The sequence below is a fragment of the Chlorocebus sabaeus genome, chromosome 22 (genome assembly GCF_047675955.1).
Source record: "Chlorocebus sabaeus isolate Y175 chromosome 22, mChlSab1.0.hap1, whole genome shotgun sequence".
Classification (NCBI taxonomy): Eukaryota; Metazoa; Chordata; class Mammalia; order Primates; family Cercopithecidae; genus Chlorocebus; species Chlorocebus sabaeus.
Genome location: NC_132925.1, coordinates 68,847,136 through 68,874,845, shown reverse-complemented (window position 1 = coordinate 68,874,845; position 27,710 = coordinate 68,847,136). Strand labels below are relative to the sequence as shown.

Below are 27,710 nucleotides of genomic sequence, written 5' to 3'. Positions count from 1 at the left end.
ACTTAGCTCCTTCTTTCAAATACACACTTGAAAAATGCTAAGAATCTATTCTGCGAGAATGCTTGAATCTCTCCCTAAATCATAACACGGGTAAACTTACCGAAATATTTTTACAATTTTATTAGAGGTTTTAATTCACTGCTTTATCTATCTCTGTTAGACTGCAAAATAGCTTTAAATATTCAAGTGGTAATTAATGAATCTTTTATGTTGCAAATCAAACATTTTTCATCTGTGCACTGGTGGAGTAGCGGTGAGGAAGGATTTAAAGTCATTGTTCCCCCCTCTTCCACACTGGTGACCAGCATCTACGTTATGTTTTGGGGAAAGTGGGCTTGTGTTCCCTACCCAGAGGGGCAAATGCTCAGTGTGGATGATGTCTGCTGTCTTTCGGGAGGTCAGGATTTCTTGACATGTTTCTTGCCAGAGACATTCCCGAGTAGATGGAAAGTCTTTGAATGTGGAATTTTTGCTTGAGTGCAAAATAATAAAAAGCATGTGTATGTTTAAAAAAAAAAAAAAAAAAAAGGATCAGCTTAATGGCAAAAGAGCATTGGCTTACATTAATATTCTATTACAGTAAAAACTTCTATTTAATAAATTTTCTCCAGACTTTTTTCCTCCAGAATCTCACATATTTTTCTAAGTGGCATGCCAACCTAAAGTATATATGATACATTTGATTTATGTTAAGTCAATAGTGTGCAAAAGCCATTTAAAATTGTATTTTAAGTGTAGAAATATAAACCCAAGGAAACACGTATAGTATCCTATATTGAAAAGGGGAAAAAGGGTTAGCTTTTCAGGGGCTGAAATGCCTTGTAAATATTATTCTATTTAGAAGATATTTTTAAAATGCGGCGTTTTACGTCAAATAGTAAGAAAGCAAGTCTGAAATCCTGCAATTTAGTTTAAAACCCAAAATCAAGCTGGTATTAAAGACTTCACATAAGAAAATAGTTTTCCTTTTCTCTCTCTGTCACTAATGAGAAATGAGCCAGTGAAAGCAGCCCTTGAGAACTTTCACAAAGGACTGACAAATTCTTGATTGGATGCCATATCGGCCACCCTGTGCTGTTCTATGGCCCTAATTAATACTGGGCTTGGTGACATTTATGTATCAGAGCAATAAGCTAAACAGGAAACAATTTATGTCACCTAAAGCTTTTTAACAAATCGATGCAACTATTTGTAATTGCTTGTTTCACAAGATTAAAAGTGCTAAGGCCTGATCTTCGCCCACGGATTTGTGGTCAACATGACCTGTGCTTCCGTTGTTTAAAAAAAAAAAAAAAGAAAGAAAGAGTTGGTGATCAGCACCGACTTCCATCAAGTAATCCATATTGCTAATATTTCTGGAATTTTAATGTAGTTACAATTTATAGCCGATCAAATGTGGTTACCTAAATTGCTGTTGCTAGTAGACAGTTTAACTGTCTTTATTAATTACAGTATAATTTAATGTTTGAGTACCGGCACTTGTGTTGGTCATTTTTACAGCTCGAGCAGTTATCTTCCTTATGACGAACCATTTTAGCATTTTCAATGGAAATTTGCTAATATGATGAGTGATAAAAATGTCACATGCTGGTAAATAATGATTATTGCTTTGGCTGAAATTAATTCTTGAAAGGCCGGTTACCTTCAAATTAACATTTTAACTTGAAGCTTGTCTTTTTCCCTTCACAATATTTTCAATATAAACCAAAAAAAAAAAAAAAAAAAGGACCGTGGATAATTTCAAATGTGGGTATATAGGTATTTTGGTATTAAGCATTGAATGTCATTTTACAATCAAAGTGGAAATAAGACAACATTGGGTTTTGTTATTTTAAAAAATAAAATACCGTTTAAAAATAAATATAAGTAGGTTATATCTAGAGATGGTGTTCTAATCCAAATATTGTCCCACAGTTAAAACCGTGTTTTTGTATGTAACTTAATTTCCCTCCAATGTGAATTTTGTCTTAAACCTTTCATCAGTCAATTCCTTAAATGAAGGTTTGAGACACCCAACTTCACACTATTTGAATAAAGGATACTTTTATTTGATTCAACTACAATGAAGATGAAAGATAAATTGTGATTACTACCCTACACATAAATATGTAATATCATCAAAGAGAAAAATCTAATAAGAAAGACTAATTATACTTTGTTTTTATCTTTTTTGAGGGGGAGGGAGAGGTGGTTACTATTATGAAGCTGCCTGTGTTGGTGTGAAATTAGTCTTAAGAGTTTTATGTTCTTTATATAAAGGCACCTATTTATAAGAAGAGCCAATATTTTGGGTTTGCTGCCTCGTTTATGAGAGTGACAAGCCTGAAATAAATATGTAAAAGAGTGTTCCTGCTTGAGAACAATTCCTGAAATATAAGTTAAAATGTACTATGCCTCAACCAGCAAAATCTTCACTAACATATAGTCATACTTGGTTTAGGTCCTCCAGTTTATTAAAAGAAGTATCTGTACATTTTTTAATTTTACTAAATGTATATGCTGTAAGCAGTATTTAGCTTTAAGCCTGGTAACAACAGGAATTTGAATGAACCCTAAGATTATAGTCTCAGTAGCCAGGTGAGAATTAAAGGTTCAAATGTTTTGCTAATTATGAGACTATGGGATTTCTAGATAGGGCATCATTGCTAATTCAAAGAGGACACTAGTTTGCAACTTAATAGCAAAATCTACTTGTTAAAAACACACACACAGCCGACACATACACACAACCTTCCTAATACATATGGGCTTTTCAAAACAATGCTGGGAAAGAATGTTCACTTGTATCCTCAGCATCGGTGGGTGTTTTGCAGAATAAAGACTGGGAGGTTAATTTTCAAGTCATCCTTTGCCCTGCATTATGTGCTCTGAATTATATATGTAATGGTTTTATGTTACCATGGTTTGGCCACTTAAAATACTGCTTTCATACTGGCAATTTAATTTTTATTGAAAGATGATGCTCAAATTCATTAATCCCCAGGATATATACTATAGAGTAATATTAAAAAGAAACAGCAAATTTCCTAAATGCATGTAATTATTTTTTTTAAATCTCAAAATTAAGATGGTTTTTCTGGAATATTTAGGTACTGAAGTTCTGTTTTCTTCAATGAATATAATTATCTAGCATACTTTTGATAGAATATTTTTATAAAATCGTTTGTTCTAATCTAAGCATTTATCATTATATGCAAAAAGATTTCTTGATGAGAATATTATAGACGGTGCATGTTTTTGACATTAGCATTTTATTTGGATGACTAATCTTGCAGATGTGAAATTTTAATGAATTATTCATGAAATTTCCTTCCTCTGAAATTTTAGTTTGCTCTTAATGCTAGTTATTAAACATTTTGTTTTTCTTTATACAATTTGATGAAAAAAATAAGGGTGTGCTTCCCCAAGAGAAAAGATAGCATCTCTCGCACTTTTTTTAACTTCCCCATTCTCTAAGTGGATACTTTCACTTGGAAATCCTGAGGGTAAGAGCTTCAGCCTTCCCTGATGATGAAAGCTTTCAGTGAAGATTGATTTTAATTCTGCATTGGAAGCAGCTGGTGATAAACTTAAGGCATATGCCTAACATACATTATCAGCAGGTCAGAAAGGGAAACAAACTTAGGCTGTGGCGACTTTCACTACCAGTGTGAACAACCAGCATTTTTATTGCATTTGAGAATGCTATCATGTCAGTCATTAGTACTGACTACACAACATTTTTTTTATTGTCTGTATCCGCAGACATGGAATGATGGAATTACAGTTGATGTCAAGGAATGAGTTTCTTTTATGCCTTATCAAAACAAAACAAAACAAAAAAATTCTTGTTACTGGCAGCACATATACATGAAGCACCATGCTCACAGTCCAGACTGTATCATCTTCATCAAGGCTTATGGGTAGCAGAGATTGCATGAGCTACATCGGGCCCAAGAAATGCCTTCAGCATTGTAAATCTGATTCTCAGGATAAAAAAGCAAAACTGACTTTGAAGACATCCAGAATCTCAGAAGGCTATGTCATTAACCAAAAGGTACCCTAAAGATTCAAAATCTGAATAAGCACACTCTTCTTTGTGCCTTTGGAAACGGAGCTCAGCTGGAATGTGGAAAAGAGAGGAAATATTTTTCAACTCTGTTTTCTTTTCATGAGGAAAAAAAAAAAAAGCTAGTGATTTACAGCATATCTTGGGTTAAGAATCCAAGGTTTTCTTTACTAGGTCTGACGGGATGCTGGGGATGGTGTTAGAGCTGTCCAAAGGTGGCAGGACTGGCGGTAACTCTTCATGTATGTACATAAGCCTTGATACTCCATTTTGCGGCTGGTCCAAGGTGGCAGCCTTACTCATCTTACAAGACAGACTCTAGGGACAGGTAGGTTGGATCCTCATTCCTGACAGTGCATTTGTCTGACACACGGGACTACCTCCCTAATGTATGCTTTTCTTTGAGAAAAAAAGTAACAAATTTTCTTTACATCTTGGCACCTTGTAAAGTTTTTTTTTTTTTTATACAAAAGTTCAATAGTTTTGACACTCCCCATTGTTAATCACTACTTCACTGATAAACTTGGAAAAGTGTGACCCTGGAATTTCATCATGCAAAATATTTACTGCAGCAGGAGAAAACATTTTTTAAACAACATTTTTTTTTTCTTTTCAAATGTATGAACTTAAGATAGCCAGAAAGGCAGTGGTAGGATAAACACAACGGATAGGAATGTATCAAAAAACAGATTAACACACACGCACACGCGCGCGCGCACACACACACACACACACACAAAACCTGTACAAAATGCTCCAATCAATGAGAACAGAAAAAAAAGAAATCTTCAACTATGTTACAATTTAAAAGCAGAAAAAAAAAGTTAGGGAGTTTCTCCCTCCCACATGTCAGGAAATGTCATCCAATATTCTTAAAGCAAGGATAACTAAATAAAATACATGTGCAGCATATTCTGCAATTCCATTACATACAGTAGTTTTTTTTCCAAAGCTATTTTTTTAGTATCGTTAATATAAAGCAGTTGCACAAAAAGCAAAGGTGTTTTGACAAACAGGTGTATGCATTTATTCCTTTTTAGGAACAATATCTAAAAAAAGAACCGCCCTCTGCCCTCCCCCAAAAAAGACAAAGATTCACACAGACACATCGGGATATATGTACAACATAATAAACCCCATCCTAAAGAAGCAACTGGGATAACCCCCAGGGGATACAGAATCGGAATTGTAAAAATCATAGTGAAGTTTGCTTGCTGTAAAGCCTGAGAATTTTTTTTTCAGTTGGTTCTTCTGCAAGGCTGTGATACCTGCAAAGATATGTAAAATCTAATTTTTCTTTTTTTTTTTTTTGCTACAGTCTTTAGACTAAGCATGCAAGACATACGACTAAGTGCAACTGAGTGAAATGTTTTTTTTTTTTTTTAATTTTAATCATTCCCTAAAGGTTTGAACTGAGGTATGCGTACTAACAGTTTCTCATGCTGTTATCTTTACTCATGTCTAGCTACACATGCTGAGAATGAACTAATCTACCAGATTTTTATCCTCTTTTGAATACCAAACTAACCAGCAACCACTCAGTTTAGAAGCACAGGGCCCCCTTCCCATGACCCTGTCTGGCTACTGCCTGCACATCATGAAGCTGCCTGGAAAAGTTTTTTTTTTTTTTTTTTTTTTTTTTTTTTTGTTAAAGTCTTGCGTGACCACAGACTGCCCTTTATACAGAAAGCAGAGTGAAGCTTCAAAAGTAACTGCCAGAGAAGTTTTTGTACCAAGCTTATGAGTGGATGGGAGTGTTACTTTTCTTTAAATGAAAAATGCTGACCAAAGCCTAATCGGAAAAAAAGGAAAAATTAAAAAAACAAACTGAAGGATATATGCCAAGATAAACCAAAATTAATACAGTGATCACAGCACAGTTCTTAAACAAAAGTGGCATACAATCTAAAAACATCTTTTCTTCTAGAAATATTATTATGTGATCTAGTTCAATTATGGAAGCTTTTCTGTTCTGACTCTAAACTGTCTCCTTTATTGGATACTCTAAATTGCAGTGGCATACATTCATTTTTTTTTGAGATGGGACTGCCTTCCTTCTGTAGCTCCTTTAATATTGTGTCCTATTTTTATCTGCAGTAGTCCCATAAAATCTCTTTAAGAGAATGAGTTTTGGTCTCTGTAGAGGTACACAAAAAGAAAAAGGAAAAATACTAGAAAAAAGTAACAACTTTGGTTCGATTATCTACTTGGTCTTCTAAATTTACGATGAAGGAGCAGTTCTCTTTCTCAGGTTGCAATAGCCTATCGCTTGTCATTTGCCTCTAAATTCTTTTGCCTCCTTTGATCAACAATAAGAGGATATTTGGCTTCATCAGATAAAGCATAAAACAGAGAACATAATTTACCTTTGTGTAATATCTTTGGTAATTTTAGAAAAAAAGGTACAAAGAATATAAATTAAGCTTCGAAAGGCTCTCAAACTAAAAAAAAACTATAGTCCTATATAAATAAATGACAGGAAAGTGGGTGCAGAGTGGAAGTGTGGAGGGGTTCTAAGGACTGAGGTTGTACTGACCTGTAACCATCACATTCTGCATACCATGTTTGGGACCCCCAAAGCCCAGGGCCTAATGATATCTTCTATGAGTTTCTGTGATACTGGGTTGGTGACATAATATTGCATAACAAACTGCAGTACCAAATTTGCATATTTGAAATTAACACTTTAGCATTTGCTGAACTCAGTCCTCATTAACTCCCTTAACAAGTTCAATCTGAAATCGAATTTGCATTCAAACCGTTTAATGCCACCAAGTAGGTTTGAACTAATGTATAAACTCAGTGCCGCTGCCACCCCTACTTTCAGGGCAGCTGCTCAGGGAAACCGGGGTTTTGGCCATTTTGCAAACAAAACCAACCCACACTCGCTATCACAGAGGGCCCAAGGCCCATGGCAACTTGGTTCCACCAGGGAGAGCCTTCCAAGGCCATATTGTCAGTCTAATTACTATTAGTTTTTTTAAATTTTTTTTCAGTGCTGCCTATGTTTCCTTGTGCTGGTAGAATGTGGTGGCATTTATTAAGAATGATGGTTGCTGCAAAAAAAAAAAAAAAAAAAAAAAATCCAAAACACCCCTCCCCCAGCCACCCCCAATACTGCTGCGTGGAATGAATCGGCATTGTTCCTAGAGTATGTCTCTTTTTTTTTTTTTTCTGTCATTCATTCTTTTTCTGGCAGGACGTCACGTCTGTGTGAGAGGGCCTTCATGTGTAGAGTGCAGCATTTGGGACCTTTTTGAAAAAGACCAAAACGGAATGTTTTCTGACTTTAGAGAAACATGGTGATGTCTGAAGGAAGATGGAATGAGTGACAGAAAGCTACAAACGAGAAATGACATTCAGCTTTGTATAATAAAAACACCTATGAACATTCATCACAAGGTACAGAAAACTTTAAGCCTCCAAGAGGCCATCGGCCCAAATGGAGGCCTGAGGTCAGAACTTAAAATGGTATAGTAGAAGAAAAAAAAAAAAAAGCAATACATTAAAAAGTTTGGGATAATTATTTTTTTAACCCCTCCCCCCAATACACACACAAAGGTCTTCCCCATCCCAACTGGAAGCAAAAAAAAAAAAAAAAAAAAAAAAAAAAAAAAAAAAAAAAAAAAAAATGGAGTAAAGGCAGTGATAATCAACATGCAGTACTGTGCAAATAGGTCGTCCATTGGAATCCTTAAATTCTGGGCAAAGGCTTGGTCTGCAGCTTAGGTGCACAAGCTCCGTCGGGCGTCCTCAGTGTCCAACGTTGGCAGGACTGCAGTTCAAAGTCTGCTGCTAAAAGTGAATCAGTTTAGCAAATTTACAACACTGATGTTGACGGTTAAGAGAGGAAAATCCCAAGTACCAAACAAGTCCATCCAATGCACAGAGTACAAATTCCTTTTTTCAACAAAAAGTAGAAAAATCAAAAATACTCCCAAATGGGGTTCTTGATGGCACTAAGAGTTAACACATTTCAGAGTTGTCAAAATGTAGTGAAAATCCTCCAGACTGTACAACAAATGGAGAACAATTTCACTGCTAACTTTTGACGTGTTTTGTTTTGTTTTTTCCTTTTTCCAATCTTCACTCTCGGGGTTGGCCCGCCCCGATATTCACTCCATGTCCTCGTTTACTGGTTCATCTTCGTAATCTCTGTCATGGTCAAAATCTGGACTGTGGTTGGCTGTTGTCACTAAGGACAGGGGCCCTTCAGCTTCCTCTGGATCGAGGGGCTCTTCTTTGACATGTACAGGATGCCTGGAATAAATATGCAGAGGTTCAGTGAGGGTACTTCCCAGCCCACTACAGCTCAGGTGCACTGAAAAGTTTGGGGCAACAGAAAAGCCTCACGGTAGAACTAGAACTCTGTCCAGTATTGTCGTCTTTAGCCACACGTGGCTCTTTAAATTGAAATGAACGAAATCTTACTACAACTTAAAATTCAGTTTCTGAGTTGTGTTAGCTGCGTTTGACATGTTCAGAGGCCCCATGTGACTAGCGGTTAATTCTGGCCAGCACAGAGACAGAACATTTGCATCACTGCATAAAGTTCTCTTGGGTAGTGCTGCTCTGAGTCACTAGTCTCTGGACAGGTGCGGGCCTCTCCTCCCTGGTGGCATCTCTCATACGTTGATGCACGCTGCAGTCACCTGTGGCCCTTGTTGAAATGCAGTGTCTGATTCAGGACTGGGGTGGGGCCTGAGACTCTGCATCTCTAACAAGCTCCTAGGTGATGCTGCTGGTCCTAGAACCACACTTTGAGTACCAGATAACAGGTCCCATAGTGGCATCCTGGGTGGATGAATACTGATCTTCAAATAATTACATGAAATAAGAATCTGTGATGCAACGGCAGTTTGTGGGGACCACTGAGCAGAGGAGGCTGGGCTAATCATGGCTTGCTGTGTGTTCTGCTTTGCTAGTTAACATGCAGAACCTGTGAAAGAACTCTCCAGAGGACGACCCGAAGCGAGGTTCTATCATTAATCAACTTCAAGCAAACACAGCAAAGAGACACCATGATACATGCTTGAAACTCCAAATTAATGCATATTTTTACAAACTGTCAATAAGGCAAGAAAAGCCCTGCCAGGAAACACAAATGGAGAGGAAAAGGCTCGCTCAACACAACAATATGATAAGAAAGCAGAGCCCCAATCAGAATAATAACGCTGTCAGCTGTAAACAAGGCAAAACATGAGGCCCGGCTGGTAGCAGCCACTGGGATGCATGTGGTTGCGATGAGATCTGCCAACTTTCTCATTATGGACCAGCGCATGGTTCACCCGAGGGGACTAGGGTGATCACACACAACCACTCGGGTAACAATTGAGAAATGTTGTTCGTAAATCATATTTACAACTGATCCTTTACAAATACAAGTAACTTTCTGTTGCAGGGCCTTTTGATATGTAAAAGAACCCTTCAAGTTAAAATGGTCCCATCTCTGGGACAGGCTGCAGAAGGGAAGATTTTTAAACTGACATTATCAAGTATTAGTAATAAGAGGTGGTAATGGGGATGGTTGGCTTCCTAAATAATTAATGCCGTATGCAAACCCCAAAGGCCCCTTGAACCATTTAAAAACAAACACAGGAGTGTTTTGGACTGCCCTCGAAGACAGGAACCTTCAGAATCAATTGACTCTAAAATCAGCACAGTCTAGAGAGAGCATTTGGTTGGGCTAGATGTTAGATAAATAGCTTTACAAAATAATTCCTTTATTCTTAAAAACTATTTGCAGAACAAAATATAGCAAAGTTGCATTACATTACATTTTATGTATGGCTCTCCATCTATTTTATTCATTATTTATTTATTGAGACAATTGTGCTCTGTCACCCAGGCTGGAGTGCAGTGGCAGGATCTCGGCTCACTGCAACCTCCACTTCCCAAGGCTCAAGCAATTCTTCTGGCTCAGCCTCCCAAGTAGCTGGGATTATAGGGGCCCACCATCACACCTGGCTAACTTTTGTATTTTTAGTAAAGATGAGGTTTCACCATGTTGGTGAGGCTGGTCTTGAATTCCTGACCTCAAGTGATCCACCCGCCTCGGCCTCCCAAAGTGCTAGGATTACAGGTGCGAGACACCATGGCTGGCCGGAAATTTTTATTTAAGAGAAACAGTTGTACATCACTGCAAGGAAGGCTGCATGGGGAGTCACCCTCCCTGCAGTCTGTATTAAGCATTATGGATGGGCATTATTTTTTTAAATGGCCGCATTAGTGTGTCAGCAGTAAGAATTAGGACTGGCTGCATAATTTTGGAAGCCCAGTGCAAAATGACAATCTGGGGTCCTTGGCTCAAAAATTACAATTTCAAGACAGAAATGGCATTAAAACAAGTGCATACCAGGTGTGGTGGTGTGTGCCTGTGGTCCAAGTTATTTGGGAGGCTAAGGTAGGGTGACCACTTGAGCCCAGGAGTTCGAGTCCAGCCTGGGTGATACAGTAAGATCCCCATCCCTAAATACAAAGGTAATGAAAAGAACACATAAAATCAAGTGCAAGTGTCCTTTTAGGCATGAGATCCTGTGTGACTGCATGTCACACTTGTGAACCAGCTTTGCTAGGATACCCTACATTCTTTTAGGAAGAATTAGGTATACTGATTATTCCTTAAACACAAACCCTTAGTTAAGGCCAGTTTTCTTATTTTTTGCCAATCTCTTTCCATTTGGGGTCATATTTTTAAATATTGTAAATTCAGCAGGAATGCTATTTTTTAAATTTTCCTAGCTTTACAATTTATAATGTTTATGGCTAGATGAGATTCCACTGTGTTGACTTATGTCAGTTTCTGAATACTAGGCATTTTAGGATCATCTTTTTTCTTTCTCTTTTACTGTTTGTATAATGCAATGACCATTTTTATCCATTAATCTTTCTACTCTACTTCTGCTGATTTACCTCCTTAGGATAAATTTCTAAGAATGGAATTGTTAGAGCAAAGGCCAAAACATCTTTATGGTTCCTGTGATTTATTGTGATATTAACTTCCAAAAGGGCTATCAATTTAAACTCAATCTCATCAGCAGCAAGCATTATTTGTAAAAAATATTTTGTTGCTTAGCAGGTATAAACAAGGTAAGCTCAGGTTACCTTAAATTGTGTTTCTCAGATTACTGACAATGGTGAACATTTCCTAATGTTTGTTTCAAACTTTCATTGTTGAGAAATTTATGTTTTAGCTATATGCTGACTGAGGTTCACATGTTGTTTTCCAAACCAACATTTTCCTACTTTCTTAACTATCAGATCTATCAATCTTTTCATGTTTACAACCCAGAATTGAATAACAGAAGAATGTAAGATCATATAAGACCGTGGGGAGGGGGAAGGAGGATGGGGACCCCTAGAAGAAATAGAACCATCTCCACCTTAATGAAGTTCTCACTGTATAATTTTAGACTTTGACCAATATTGTGCTAATCTTACCCAAAAAATCAGATACATGTAAAGCCCCACAAAACACAGTTCACATCAGAGAATATTTTGTTTACCCAATTATCCTCATTTGATCATTACACAATGTATACATGTATCAAAATAACACATGTACCCCCAAAATATGTAGTTACGAAGTATCAATTTTAAAAGCTGTAGAAGTAAACAAAAAAACAAAAAAAAAGTTTTCCCCCTAAACTGGCAGCCAAAATTCATGAGGGTTATTTTCTATCCAGAAGACACAGGTAATGATCCTGTCATGCCTGCTGGCTCGACTCCCAGTGCCTCATGCAGAGTTAGACAGTAAGGTTTCGAAACTTTAGAGAAATGAAATCCAATTTCAGGACACTTCTTGGTACTGGCAGATACCCCTGGGGTGTGGCAAAGGTGTAGCACAGGCACACAGTACTTCAAAGTATAAAAAGAGGATGGGATTCCATGGAAGATACACTTGAGATGTGATGCAGACTACTGAAGACACTACACTTCACATACACTCACCGTGTCTCCTAGAAGTTAGGGCTGTGTATGATGCACCTTCCTCTCCTTGCAGACACTGCCCCCACCCTTTCTCTCCAACTCCTACTTCCGAAAGGGCTACCACTGAATAAGTGTGTGCAAAACCACACATTTCCCTTCTCCTTACATCTGAGTAATTCCTTTGTTTAGCCACTCTGGGAACACAAGAGTTTTAAAATAAAGCTGACTGGTGTTTAAAGGCATTGTGTTCTGGGGGTGTCTGCACAGCATGGAGTATTTTGCTTTGTAGCTCCTTTAGCGTCTATCAGGATAAAAGTACAATGCCCCAAAGCCATAATTATATGACCACTTTCTAGTGTTTCAAAGGAGGAATGAAACGTAGTGGTATCTGAGTGTCACAGAAAGGGTAAGAATGAAGAGTTCTGTTTCAACACTCAATATTAGCTAGGCTGCCTTCCTAACAAGGTCCTTCAAGCCGTGCCGTAAAGTTTATGGCTTGATTTATTCCAATAGACTGGAACAGTTGAAAAACAATTTGCATCATAGCAGGGTAATGCATATCGGACAAGAATGGAAACTCTTGTCATTACAGAATTCCCTTAATGGAAATATGAGGTCAAAAAGAGTAACAGTCTATGACACGGATAGCAGGCGCAGGGAATCTGCTGTTGACATATAATTACATTTAGCAAACAGCACAAACCTGTGAGATTTGAGCAACGCATTTTGACATTTTTATGTAGGGTTTCTTGTAAAAAATAGTTGAAACCTTTATTTCATCAAAAATCACAAAGACTATTATAAAACATAGTTTGGGTAATACTGGGGTTAATTCAAATTTGTTAAACAAATTAACCCTGCAGTGACTGTCTTTCGTACAGCAAAATCAGCATCACTCTGAACTGGTGCCTGTGGCTTGCATCCAAATATCTTTCTGTTTTAGTGTTTCTTTATACTAAATAATAGGAATATATGTCAACAAAAACTTGGAGTTCGTACAGATTATGAGAAATAGTATCACTTCAATAACTTCAGACATTTTTGCTCTAATGAGTGTTTCTTGCAGTAGCTTATACCAATTTACGTTTGTTCTGAACTTCGTTAGTATCTAAGTAAATACTCCTGTCATGACAATGATTTAAGATGAATACGAATGTGATAACAAGAGAGGCGGAAACACTAAGTTGCTTTGGAAAGGATGAAATATAGCAGCATCAGTGTGAAAGATAAACACATTCTTAAAATGCTGTGAAGTAAATGCTAAGATACTGTTCATATAAATTAAAAATGATTATTTCCATATCCGCAAAGGATGGTAAAGATCCTTTTTGAAGTGCTGTGGAGATGAAATTCAAATGCTAGAAAATCAAATTTCAGATTTCCCGGTACCCTCCAAATTATGCTGGCAGGTAACACTTTTTTCTTTGTCATTAGATGCCAATTCCGTCTGCTCCTAATTGTTACAGGTCCTATTTTCCATTCCTATCACTCAAATTATCTTAAAATAAGATGTTGGTCAGTAATTCAGAGGTAATGTGTAGACAAGCAGCCTATTCTAGGAACTGACGGTATTGCAAACACGAAATGGGTTAGTACCCTAAAGTAGGCAACAGTTTTGAAGAAACTCACTAAAAGGGAGAGACTGCCATTCCACAGCATTTCCTGCAAAGCCAATCATTTGGAGTAGCGCGGTTTCTTTGCTCTGTTTGAAAACTTTTCCTGGGAGAGAGGGTGTTATAGTTACACCAAGTTTTCTCCCATCACCCACTCACAGGGGCAGCACAGCCTCCTGGTCTCCGCCTTTCCTGCAGTTTGCAGTCCTGGTTCCATTCACATTCAGCATGGGCAACCATCGCCCATCACTTCATTCAGTTATATGTGCACTCATTATACTGCCGTCTGCTGCTATAATGCTCCTATTAATTTTCCTTTTGATATTTTAAGAGCAATCTATAAATCATGCTGCCTTTCATTTGTGCCATCATTAATGGTTGGTAATAATGCTGTGGTGTCGTGTTTGTGGTTATCGCACCACCAAGTAAACAAGCATCTTTTTCTCTCAGCTAGGTCAACATGCCCGAAAGTTGAACAAACTGCAAACTTTTTCATAGGGATGCATATTAATTTGAGGAGGAAAAAGCAGTGTGGCTTAAATAATGGCCTGAGATGTGATAAAGCAGAGGAACAAAAGCAAACCTGTTTCCCATTTTATTGCTGGGAATGGCTTCTATGGGAAAATTAGCAAATAGCCCTTTTATGCACTAACCAAGCTGAACACTTCTTGAAGTACAAACTTCTAGCTTGGTTCTGGGATACCAGAAATTACAGAAAAGGTATATAAAGCCCAGAGAAAGAGACGTCTCCCTGTGTGTACCCAGGGAGACTAGGGTGTGAAAACAAAGACCTTTTGGGTGGACCATACTCACACGGCTTGCATAGGAGATCTGCCTGGACTGCTGTCACTCTCGTTGCTGTTGGTATGCTCCATTGCCCCATTCAGCTCTTCCCGTATTGCGCTGGCTAAGTTGCCCAGAGTGGGATTTCCCATGGAAGCGGTAGTGTATAGAGGTATACTATTCTCAGCCATTGAAGCCTGTCATCAACCAAGAGAAAAATGTATGAAGACACAAGGTATGCAAGACGAGGAAACTACTAATTATGGGTGTACTCGATAATCTTCAGTTGGAGTTAATTGTAGCATGGCTGGCAAATACAAGTATCTAAGAGGTGTTGAAAGATTTTGCTTTAAAAATGACTCGTGGCACCTGTCCCAAGCTTGGTTTTGAAGAGCTAACTGGGGGCCGGGGGGATCAAAGTGCCTGTGGGTAGGAGGGACTCAATTTGGTCCTGCTTGGTAGTCACATGGTTTAGACAGGCTTTCGAATATGAGGTTTATGTCGGATGCGTTTTTAAGAGGAGCTGAATATTTCCAGATCACAGTGAAGTATAATGGAATTTTTATTTCTTTATCCATTTTGATGACTCCAGTATTGGATATTAGAGATTTTGATCAGATTATTCTGGCCGTACCGCTCAAACTTATGAGAACTTCCATAAACATTCACCTCTTAGATCCTATAGAAAAGGAAGAGATTATAGAATTGGAATCAATTTTTTATCTCCTCCCATCATTTCTGTGTTAATGATTTCTGAATCTGTTTAGCGCAGTTTGAGATAACTGGCTGAAGGAAACACCACGTAATGTTTCAGAGTCTGACCAACTACCTAGGATTTTAGGACTAAAGAGCTCTGGCAAAAGGAAGCTCTAAATCATATTTATTTTTGGTGCCTAAGTACATCAATATCAAAGGTTACAAAGTCACTCCACGTTGAGTGTCAGCAAAAAAGTGGGGAAATGAAAAAGAAGAAATCCTAAACTTTATTTAGGATAGGTAGGATATTACTCACTTCCTGTTACACTGCATTTGAATAAAAGGGACACCAAGTCTGAAATGCACACACTGGTTACATATAGAACTGGACTAAAGTACTCATATTCGTTTCATCCGGGTGGTGATTACGACCCATTGACTTTTCATTTTATCAAAGAGGACACTTTCAAAAACTGGCAGCTGTAATTAAACCAAGATGTATCACAACTGTCCTCTTGAAGACTAGACTATGCCTGCTTTTCCATCCTAATGGGAAAAACAGTGCAATCACAAGATGATCTGGCATAGTGACTTCCACTGGCCAGTCATACAACAGTCCAAACTATTCTAGAAATCCTGGGTCTAGAGAGAAAGTAAAAGCCAGAAGAGTGCAAAGCCAGGCTGCAGAAGTCTGTCTGGCTAGTATGACAATCGCAGCCTCACTCGCTATATAAACCCCAAAGCCAGGGCTTTCTAGGTGCAAGCCCAGTGTTAGAAGTCCTGTGCATACTCACCAATCACAGCTTTGGATAACAGACTATTTTAAAGCTTGGCCCTCTGTAAGCCCACAGCTTTTCCTTCCCTCTACTTGTAAATGTGTGTAACTGTCTTCTTTTTAAAAGTAGGGGTACAATCCTGTTTTTATTTTCAAATGCGGTACACTCATTTTGATGAACAGCAAATCTGAACAGTCCACACTCTCCTACAGTGTGTCCAGTAACTTGAATCAAGTACTTTTTCCAACAGCTCTTTTATAATTGCAATAAAGCCTTTTTTCTTTCTTTTTTTTTTTTTTTGGCAGAGCAGTTGCCAGAACTATTTTTTTTTTTTTTTTTTTTTTTTTTTTTTTTTGCCGACTGCAGTTGGACAAGCATCTTAACTGCTTTTATCTGAGACAACAGTGGTCACACCTCTCTGTCACAGAAATTCTGCCAACTGTCTTTCCACTGGAAATACCATAAGATAAGCTCTCACAAGATAATTTCACTATTCCAAGGTCAGAATGTGGCAAAAGTGGGGCTGCTGCTAGCTTAATTGTTTTAGCAACTTCCCTGGTCAAAACTTGTGAAGACAACACTGAAATGCTGATATGAATGTGTTCGTTGGGATGAGTTGGTCATCCTCTAGAGAAGGCAACCTTCTTGGGATGAGTATTTATTCTCTTTGGCTCTCAAAGTATTCTAGGTCAAGGCCATTCCTGATCGGGATTGGATCACAGAACATGGGCTAAGACCCAACCGCCACAGTAGTGAAAGGTGTACAAAGGCAAGCACTTATACTGATCCCTGGGTTCTCAGACAAGAAAGATGGAAGTGGTGAAAATCAGCCTTGTTCCTTGAAAAAATGATCAAATGGGCTGCGGAGAGATCCCAGTGCCTGATTCGCAAGAGGGCTTCTTGAACACACTCTGTTGAGCAAGTGATCAGAGCAACCCACCAAAGGTTAGAGAAATTTTCACTAACTGCTTATGTTTTTTTTTTTTTTTTTTTTTTTTGGTAGTTGATGTCCACTTAGAAGCAGGTGTGTTACAAAAATGGACTTAATTATAGAAATGGTCCTTGCACAGCATGTGGTTTCATATCAAGCTGGCACCTCTGCCAAAAAATGAAGTTGCTTAAGTAATGGTGCAGAAGTCCATAAGCACCCTCGCTCCTGGAACATTAACCACTCTGAGATCCTCAGGGGAAAGGCAGTCTATAAATACGAAGCTTTACGGTTACCCTTAGTTACTTCACTTTTCAGAGCATAATGCAATCTGTCCCAAGTCCCATGTTTTATTTCTGTAGTGGATTCTGCTGTCCTATTTTATATATTGTATATCATGCATTATGTTGCTCTAGTAATTTTTTTTGAAGATATTGTTCCACTATTATTTTTACTTGTCTTGAAAAATGGAAATAGGCGGTAATGGAAAGGAAGGCCTGCTGGCAGAATCTTTATTTAATTTGCACAGTAGAAAGTTGTCTTATGTGTCTGTCTACTGATCAGGGATCCAAACTCGTGGAAGAGAGGGAAACAATCCACTTCTCAAATCATGAATTTGTATCAATTTATTCCCCTTGCCTCATTATGGACAGAAAGTGTTCTTGGAAAACGGCAGGACAGTTTTGGGCTACTGAAGAAGATGCCAAAAACAAATGTTCAGAGATGAAACCTGAACAGTTCTGTAATGACAAAGCATACTAATTGAAATTAGTCACATAGTTAAGAGAATTCAGAGGATGGAGGATCACTTTTTTTTTTTTTTTTTTTGCCTTTCCGGCTCATGAATATAAAATGTGCTTGTGATCTTAATACTATTCCAGATAGAGCAGCCTTTAAATTCACACTTCAGAAGACTCCAGGGAAAATAAGTTACTAATGAATGGTATTTACAGTGGCGGCATCGAAGCATGCTTTCATTTACTCTTCTAAAGTTACTGTGTAAACTACAAGTAATTAAAAGAAACGCGGAAAGTAGTTTCTCCTATTAAATCTGGTTCAGGCTAAAAATAAATAAATATAATTACTGAAATGCTAAGGCCAGTGAATCTGCCTCTAAACTGAAACTGGGTAAACGGCCTATCATCAATTCCCAGGAGCCTTAAGACTCTTCTGGGCCTGTAGGGCACAGAGTCGTGCTCAATAAACATCCGTTTAATGCAAAGCAAGGCCCAGGGCTCCTGTCACTATGTCCTCCTTCCTCATCCTGTTTCCATCATGCTAAAGGTCTCAACTGTTTTTTTCATTATTATCCCTTTTTAGGCTTTTGTTTTTCTCTTTGTACCCTCACCCCAAGAAATGTCCATATTTGCTCATGTATTATGGTCCTTTGGAAGGACACAAGACATTGTAGTATCTCAGAACCAATCTGGGGGTGATATAGCCCCCGTTGAGAACGTATGCTACAGACGACTGCAATGGTATTGGATGACAAATGTCAGATTTATCTATAGAATATGCCATTTAAAAGCTATCAAGATTCTCTTGGCCTGTCTTCTAGAACAGTCTGGGTAGGGGAAAAAACGAGGACCACTGGCCAAAAGGATACTGCTTACTTATGAACTCTTGAGGGGGGACCTGAGTACTATACCCAGGTACTTTAATGAAATGATACTGGAGTAGCCTTCATTTAAGAACTCAAATGTGCAATAAGTAAAAAGTTTGCTAGAAGCTGGGCTGCCTCAGGTAGCTCCTTTTTGGGTGGTAATCTCGCTACTGCTCAAAACCCACGTCTTCATCTCCTGGTACCACTGGTGATGTAACAAGTACTTGGTTTGTCAGCAGGAAATAAATACCCCGTATGATTGTTATGTAATCTTGAACAATCTCCAGGCAAACTAAAGAGTCTTCTTAGACACCTCTATTGTTTAAACAGACGGTTTACTTGTATAAAGTGAACCAGATCCCAGATCCTCCCCACCCCAGACAAAAGCGAAGATGCTAAAGTCGACTTTAAAAGAAGAAGAAATACAAAGCCCTGCTTTCTCTTTAAACCCGTGAACAATAGAAGGTCATGTGATGCAGTGGCCTATCATCCAGCACATTAATAGCTGTGCTAGAGTAATTACACTTGTGGTATTTTTGCCTCAAGTGAAATTCTGAAATAAGAGGATGGAAATTATGATACTGCTGATAAATATTAATAAGTGAACTTTTAATTTTTTTGCCACAATATTCAAAATGCTAAGCATCCCGCTAATGCTGAAGCAGCCCGATGTGTTTGCCTCCAGGGAGTACGATGCTTTGTGCACTTAAGAAAAAAGTTTAACGGAATTAAAATTTAATATCTAATTAGAGCAAGGCTAATATATTTTGAAATGAGTAGGGGAGACCTGTGCCTCTGCTGCATATTCGGGACGGCCATTAATCTTACCTGTAAAGCTGCATTGAGAGGTGTGCAGTAGGCGTGGCTGCTCTGCATGTTTTTAATAAGGGAAGGGTTACTGTATAAGAAAAAGATAAAAACTCAAAGTTAAACACAGTCGACTCCTGAGTTCCTAGCTAAGTTCTGTTTTAAGCTTGCTGGTGTCCTTCCAAATCAGCAATTTACCCCACTAACAAAACACAAGAAAAGTCAGGCTTTCTCCCCGTCACTGATTTGTAGGGCGGGTGTGTGTGTGCACACCTCTGGGGTTTGACTTCGCTATTCAAGGAAACTAGGTGTAAAATTCTGGCTTAGGTAGTAACAGGCTTGGGTCCTTCCTCCAGAGACCTCTCTGCAGATTTTTAGGAGTTAGCCTGACTCCAGACTCCAACAGGAAGGCAACAGCCTAGGAGGTCATGCTGGGGAAGGCAGTGAGCTCACAGCAGGGGCTGCTGGGCGTGAGCAGAGAGAATCTTGGCTCCCAATCATCTTCGAGATTTGAACTCTACAGTGACTGCTAGAGGGATGGCAGGAAGGCTTTTAAGAAACATCTACAAGGCACATTTATTGCCAACAGGTGATGGAGAGTAGGGTATGCCAGGGGAGGGTTGTTACTAAATATGGGGATGTCTTAGGCAAATCTGGAAGGGCCTGAGAATATTTGCTGCCATCTCCATTCACGGACCAAATGAAACCAACATACTGTTGTCAGAAAAATCTCTAACCTCGTAAGGATAAAAATATTCAAAAATCATACAGGGCATACTGAGGGAAAAGGGTGCCTCCCAGTAGGCAATTACCTACATTTATCAGTGGCCTTTAAAGTAAGTATACACAATAAGACCTATTTCTTTCCTATGCTTGGAACATTTTAATCATTCACTTCATTACATTTATATTATTATAGTGAGTGAACAGGAAATCTACCCCAATAGTACACACACATTTTAACTCTAACCAAAAATTCTCTTTTTACTTGGGGCGGGGGGAGAGGGGGATTATGGGTTAAACACAAGTATTTAGTTTTAGGGTCCCCTTAAGCTGCTGAATCAAAATACAATGAATATTTGCATTAAAGACGTCAAAAAAGCATTATTCAAGGCACTGGTGTTCCAAAGAGAAACGAGAGCAATACATGTACAAATCACACAATTTAGTTTCGTTGCAGAAAGCTGTGGCACTGCTATTGGTGAAATGCAAAACTACATGGGATGAGTCAACCATGCAAAGCCAAAGCAACAGCAGAAAAAAAAAACAAAAGCAAGTAAAGGCTCTTACTGTGCGACAAGCTCGTCAAAGTTTTCATCGGGGCAGTATTTGCGAGGACGGCCTCGTTGAATATGGCGGCCACGTTTAAACTCTTCATCATCAACTGTCCAAAAGGACCCAAACTCATCCTCTACTCTGATAAAGCACTTATGCAGTGAGAGGTTGGTGCGAATGGCACCCTGGGATAGGAGCAGCAGCAAAGGAGATGGAGTGGCAACAAAAGGAGACGGGGTTGGGGGCGGAACAGACATCCAATACAGGGAACAGGAAAAAGAAAATAAAATGCAATAAGCATAAGCAAATGGTTTGTGAGGGTTAATATGCATTGCCACCTAAAAGCTACTAGCATGTGATGCAACAAAGACCAGCAAGCAGGGCAGGGGGACTGGTGGGTATACAAAACAGGAGGGATGAAATGCTTTTTTGCTTCCCTTAACTGAGACAACGTGAAACCAGTTCTTTGGTCTAACACCATCTAGCAGCCAAAGCCTCTACGTTATACTTGTTAGCACAATCCAAGCTAGGCTAAGAAGTTCAAACATGGTGGACGTACCCACTGATCTTTTGTGGCCTTCGTTTTTGGAATTCTACTTCATCCACTGTCCATACTGCCCCTTTAACGTTTTCTACTCGCACAAAACACTTGTGAAGACTAAGATTATGACGCACTGCATTCTGCAGCAAGTATAAAAGAGAGAACATTTACATTTTCTATAAGAAAAGACTCCAAAAACAGCAGTAAATTCAGCCTAACAGTCCACATTTGTAAAACCATCCCCAAGAGCTGTAGCTGCCACCCCCGTGGAGGACCTTCTCATGGTTAAGGATGTCTTTTCCAAAAGCAAAAATAAACCAAAATTTTAAATTAATTGTACTTTGGCATTTTTGTCTAGTCTCTGGTAATAACTAACCAGAAGAAATATTTTTTAATATGCATACAAGCCCAAAATAGGTTCCAGAGTACAAATCTGAAAATGTTACTGTGACTTCAAAACAAGAACACATGCAAAGCATAAAACTGCCCTTTTTAAGCCCACCTACCTCCCATAAAAAGGGGGTATTTTTTTCAAACCATGAAAGAGGAACACTTGGTTAATATTGCTAAATACAGTTTTGTTCTTGATGGTTTCTGGCTTTTAAAACTTCCAGAGATCTTATGAAGAATTCTAAACTGGATTTTACCGCTGAGAGTAGTGCCTGTGTAGTCAAAGGATTAGGGAGGTGAATGGACCCCAGAAGAGATCAGTATCTATCATCATGTTATGTCTTACCTTCCAGAATATGAGAGTTGGCCCTAACTATGGGCAAGTATTTTAACTGAGTAAATGCCAAAGGAATATGAGTGAAACACTCAATGGCAAAATGACTATATTTCTACAGTTGATGGTTTCTACAGACACATCTTATTTATGGTTAAAAGTCCTTTCTGGCCATTCCTAAGCTGAGACCCTTAACATCAACAATTTATCAAAAAGGAGGATCTCAACTCAAGGGTGAAGAGCTTTTAATATCTCATCTTTCCTCTGGGTTTCAGAAGAATCCCCCACCCTTACTGGGTACAGTTAAAAAGCAAGGCTTCGTTTCTTTAGTTCTGCCTGGTTAAACTTATGGATCCAGACTCAATTCTGGACATGAAGATATTCTAAAGAGATTCAGGTCATTTACTTAAATTTTTCTTTTTATTCAGGATAAGGAGATGACTCAATAGTAGATGACTCAATTGGGGCTTAAGAAGTTGATATATACATCACACTGGGCAAAGTCCTCACTCAATTCCAGCAACACTGCTATTGCACAAGCATTTTGCACCCCTCCGCATTCTGCCACCGGAGTATTTCCTTCCTGAATTAGCCTTAATGGTGGTGAATCTTGATACTCTGAGAGGCGCTTCAGTTTTTGGACAATCACAATTGGTGGCTGTGAGGATTCAAGCTACATAATAATTTTTCTTTTCGGATATGGAATATTTAGAAGATAATGAGACAAGTTTTAATGCATGGTGTGATGAATTGCTTGAAAGGAGAATTCACAGGATAAATTCCCGAAGAGTTTTTGAGTAATGTCAGCATAATTGAGGTAGGTTCAAGATACCCAGGGGACTAACAAAGGACATTCCTGATTCAAAAAAATTGGATGGATTTGCTTAAAATCTCTAAACTGAAAACATTTGGCATGTCATATACTTGATGGGACAATTTTCTTTGCATATAAACTGGAGTCTAATCTAAGTAAGCAGTTTTTTTTTTTTTTTTTTTCTTGAGGCTAGGTCTTGCTCTCTTGTCTGACTGGAATGCAGTGGTTCAATTATGGAGTGCAGTGGTTCAATTATGGCTCACTGAAGCCTTGTATTCCTGGGCTCAAGCGAGCCTCCTGCCTTAGCCTCCTGAGTAGTTGGGACTAGAGACACGTGTCACCACACCCAGCTAATTTTTAATTTTTTTTTTTTTTTAGAGATGGGGTCTTGCTATGTTGCCCAGGCTGATCTTGAACTCCTGGGCTCAAATGATCCTCCAGCCTCCCAAAGTGCTGGGATTACAGGCAGGAGCCTGTAATTTAAAAAAATATATTGCCCAAAGGCACATGATAGAAGGTCTACTGTTATTTACTGGAACAAAATTGAGGTGGTATAAATAAATGGACAAAGCCAATTTCCTTTAAAAATCCAGACAAGGTATTATACATTTAGGAGACATAACTTGAAAAGAAGTCAACATTGCTACTAATCCTAATCACTGCCTGATGCTTTAAAATACGTATCAAAATGTACAGAACTGAAAGGTCTTAAAGCTACTCTTGACAAAATAATTTCTGTAGATCAGGTTGAGCAATATAACCGTGTGAGTAAAGACACAAAGCCAAAACTTCAGTTCTGTTTTCCAAAACTGCACATCTAAGCAGAAAGCGACAAGAAGTCAAGAGTTTTCAAAAAAAAAAAAGATGTGTAAGCTCTTTTCAGCCATAACTTTAACTGGGCATTTCATCTTTTGTCTAAGATCATGGTACAAACAAGGACACGTAGAGAAAATTATACGTATTTGTAAGTCATTAAGTACTTCATCTAAGGTTGTTTATATTAATGACACTTTTTCCTGCAGTTTGCAAAATGAAAAAGTTCAATCTGAAGATCTAAGCTTAAATATTATATTCACAACTGGTAATTATTTTTAAATTTCATCATTTCTATTTATAAAAGGCAATCTGAAGAAAATGTCTGCCTCATGCTTCAACTTCCTAAATTTTTAAAAGCATTCATGGCTAAAGATCCTTTTATATTTTATCTCCCAAGGCAGGCTGAGGCAAAGAGGGGAAGATTCTGAACATAGGTTCTCTTCGGTGCCCATGTGTCTTAATGGAAATGAAAGGATAATTTGGGCCATAATAGATATTCACAGCTCTGTAAAGTTGATGCATTAATTCTATGGTTTATATTCGTTTTCTTTTAAAATGCTAATTTATCAGGAACTTAACAGAGGAAATGTATTTTTCTGTTTTTTGCTTTGGTTTTTCTCCAGTTTAAAATTAAGGAATTAGCAAGGAAGGCATTTATTTCAAGCGAAGGAAGTTTTCCTTGCATCCTATAACACACCCCGATCATATTTAGATTAATGGCATAGCCTCAAATGTTTGTACAATCACATGTCTCTAAATGTTTTGGATTTCAGGGATTACAAGAATTCCAGGTAGTAAAAAAGGCAAAAATAGAAATGACAGAGTGTACCTGTCCCCTTCTATAAGCAAGAGTATTAGTCACCAAGAAACTGAAAATGGGAAAGCCCAAACATATGTGAGGGCTCAATCTAATATAAGGGAATAAATACCAGTGGAATCTTTGAACGAGCTGCTGACCTGGGAATGTGGTAAGCCATGTATGACTCCAAGCACTGCTGGGGGCATCCAATAAAGAGCTACGGAATTTGACTTGTTTTTATAGCAAATAGCATTATAATGAAGTTCTAAATCTACTTTTCTTCCTTAGTATATCTATGAGGGACAATCTCCCTTTTTTTTTTTTTTTTTTTGAGACAGGGTCTTGCTCTGTTGCCCAGGCTGGAGTGCAGTGGCATGAACAGGGCTCACTGCAGCCTCAACTTCCTTGCTTCAAGCAATCCTCCCACGTCTGCCTCTGGAGTAGCTGTGACCACAGGTGCATGCCACCATGCCTGGCTAATTTATTTAATTTTTTTTTTTTAGAGACAGGGTCTTGCTATGTTGCCCAGGCTGGTCTCAAACTCCTGGGCTCAAGTGATCCTCTTGCCTCAGCCTCCCAAAGTGCTGGGATTATAGGCATGAGCCACTGTGCCTGGCTATTGCAGTTTTAAAAAACCTTATAGAAAAGGTTTCAGCATGCTTGCATACTAAACGGTTTTAAATCTCTTGACTTAAAAACAAAAACCCCTTAATAATACATTGTGTTCTCCATTAATAACTCCTACAAACAGTGCTAGTACTTGTGCACAGCTTTCTCTACTAATTGGGTTAATGAGCTCTTTATCCAACCACTGAGGGCTGTGTCAAGTTTGGTCATTTCTCCAGGTTCCATCTCTGGAGACACATCTCTGCAAATATTGGCTGTGGTTGAATACCTAACGGCATGAGGTTTGTGCAAGTAATATGGCAACCTCCACTTCTGGGCGACGGTGTTATCTCCTTTTCTCTACATATTCCAACCAGAGGGAGATCATTTTACTGGCTGGCCCCTCCACACTGTGATGCCAGTATAATGAGAGTCTTCCATCAGAGCATTTCAACCACAATGACACTATTTTCCCAATCAAATACACCTAGAGATTGGACACTTTAAAAGTATTAAAACAATATAAATGTAGCTTCCTTATAGCACAACTGCATTTTATCAACAACAAACTGTTCTATGAACGTCAAGATCCAAGAATAAACAGGCCCGAGAAAGCTTACCTTCCACGTGGCTGCGTTGCGTCGGAAGTAAGCAAACATTCGTGTGAACCAGTTATAGATTTCATTTAGTGTTAGCTGCTTTTCTGGAGATTCGAGAATGGCCTGTGAAGCAAAATGTAACAGAAGATAATTTATGACCAAATCAGCAGAGTCGTCGTTACAGTTTGTCGAAAATATAAAATCACTCTGATTCAGAGCTAAATCCTGAGAAAGGTTTCACAAAATGATCTAAGATTAATGGTTGTATTTAACAGTTCAATGGCAAAATTCAAAATGGAATTATCTAATTGTTTTGAGTTTTTATTTCTGTTTCCGTACAGAAATATTAATTTATTAGTCATTCATAAAGCAGAATCAAAGAGAAATGCAAAACATTTCACTAGCTGATTAAAGCTCAGTAATTATTTAGAGCTCAGATTAATTCTAGGGATCAGAGATTACTGTAGCTTGTGATAATTGACTTGCCATCTTTAAACAGGCTCATTTTCACTGTTGTGTGAAATGAATTTCCTAATAATCACATCGTATTGTAATACTTAATCAAAAGCAATTATGTTATATATTGCAGTTTTAAAAAACCTTATAGAAAAGGTTTCAGCATGCTTGCATACTAAACGGTTTTAAATCTACTTCATCTATATATCCATATACACATATACCTTCTGATAGAATTTCATATACTGTGTTATTTACTTACCTGCCTAATTAAAGATGCATATGTAAATGGTGGTCTAACTTCTGCGTTCTTATAAAATTCTTGGTTCTGCGCAATATCTGCTGAATAAGAATCATTGTCCTATTAATTATCGCTTTTTAAAAAAGGGCTGGTCTACAAGAATTGCAGATTACAACTCTACATGAGGCAAAACGTGGAGTATCTACCTGACGAAATCGGCACGTTGTATTTGTCTGAGTACCGCCTGCGGATGGGTCCCACCGTGTGCATGCTGGTGGTGGTGATGACGGAGGGGCCTTGGGTGACGGGAGTCAGGGGGGCGGTTGGGGTCGTTGGAGTATGAGGTAAGCTCTGTGGAGAAGCCTCTGATGCGGACTTGGAGAGAGTGACACTTGATACCAGATTCAACTGTGAGAAAAAAAAAAACAACGTCTTAGGAGACCTTCAGAAAAACAGAGAAACCCAGGCACCACATCCAGCAGGAGTAACACAGAGGATGCGTGGGCAGCGCTCTTCCTCTAAGTAGATATGTTTGTCATGAACCGAAACACAAGGTAAGTCCTGCGTGAATTCACTTAGGATGCAGTGCAAGATATCTCTGGCAGCGGTCTCTTTTCCAAAGGCTGTTACATGGGTGTTTACAGGCTCAAAAAGGGGTTACCTACCTGGGTGAGTTTGAGACAGTCTGAGTCAAGACATTTCTTTCATGGTGATGTCTCACCTACGGGCTTTAATGGCCTGTCAGGCCTCATCAACCTCAAAGAGGGACAGAAGTCCTTAGCAATGCCAGTGAAGCTGAGTATTTTAGGTGACACCAGTTGGGATACGCTGGTGTAGCTCTGAAGTGTCTAGCAGAACTTTCTGCAATATGTTAGCACAACCCAAGAGCTGTTTTTACTTGCTTTTTATTAAAATTAAACTTTAATAAATTTAAATGGAATGAGCCCCATGTGGCTAGTAGCTACCATACTGGACAGTCCAGGAAGAGCCTACTGAGCTCCACTGTGCAGCTTCGTGGATGACGACAACTCCTGCAAATATGTGTGGCCTATTACTCATATTAAACAAATGGACCTGACCCCCACAAGCTGTCATTTGTTTCTTATCAATCAGTTGGCAGAAAATAAACCTTAAAAGCATTATGAGTAATCTTCATTAAATCTATCAAATACAGGCTTGGGATCTGTTAATATTTTTTTTATTGTGACATTCTTTTATAGAATATGGGAGATCTGGAACTGAGGTTTTTGATTTTTTTCCTTCAAGTTTTGAATGTTCTATAAAATGGGAAATAATCTGCTTCAAGTTAGGAAATGAATATTATTTGAAGTAGAAGAGAAGAAAATAGGCTGGGCACGGTGGCTCACACCTGTAATCCCAGCACCTTGGGAGGCTGAGGCGGGAGGATGTCTTGAGTCCAGGAGTTTGAAACCAGCCTGGACAACATGGTGAAACTCTGTCTCTATTAAAACACACACACAAATGAACCACGTGTGGTGGCACATGCCTGTAGTCCCAGATACCTAGGAGGCTGAGGTGGGAGGATAGCTTGAGCCTGGGAGGCATAGGTTGCAGTGAGCTGAGATCACACCACTGCATTCCAGCCTGGGTGACAGAGTAAGACTCTATCTCCGAAAAAAAAAAAAATTAACGAGC

At 38.6% G+C, this 27,710-nt stretch overlaps 1 protein-coding gene across 16 annotated transcripts in view; it reads right to left on the bottom strand.

Moving 5' to 3' along the window:
• Positions 1 to 5,049: 5,049 nt before the first annotated feature.
• Positions 5,050 to 27,710, bottom strand: part of FOXP1 (forkhead box P1) — a 628,854-nt gene continuing 606,193 nt past the window's right edge. For 12 of the 16 annotated variants that reach the window (XM_038002507.2, XM_007984975.3, XM_038002508.2 and 9 more), the window contains 7 exons: positions 26,261 to 26,462; positions 26,076 to 26,155; positions 25,379 to 25,480; positions 21,018 to 21,139; positions 19,205 to 19,274; positions 14,404 to 14,570; positions 5,050 to 8,308 (listed from right to left, as the gene is read on the bottom strand). In XM_038002507.2, coding sequence (XP_037858435.1) covers positions 8,164 to 8,308; positions 14,404 to 14,570; positions 19,205 to 19,274; positions 21,018 to 21,139; positions 25,379 to 25,480; positions 26,076 to 26,155; positions 26,261 to 26,462 — 888 coding nt within the window. In that variant the 3' untranslated portion in view covers positions 5,050 to 8,163. Of the gene's footprint in view, positions 8,309 to 14,403; positions 14,571 to 19,204; positions 19,275 to 20,473; positions 20,644 to 21,017; positions 21,140 to 25,378; positions 25,481 to 26,075; positions 26,156 to 26,260; positions 26,463 to 27,710 lie in introns of all 16 variants that reach the window. The other 4 variants (XM_007984973.3, XM_073009933.1, XM_007984968.3 and 1 more) reach the window with 2 other exon arrangements.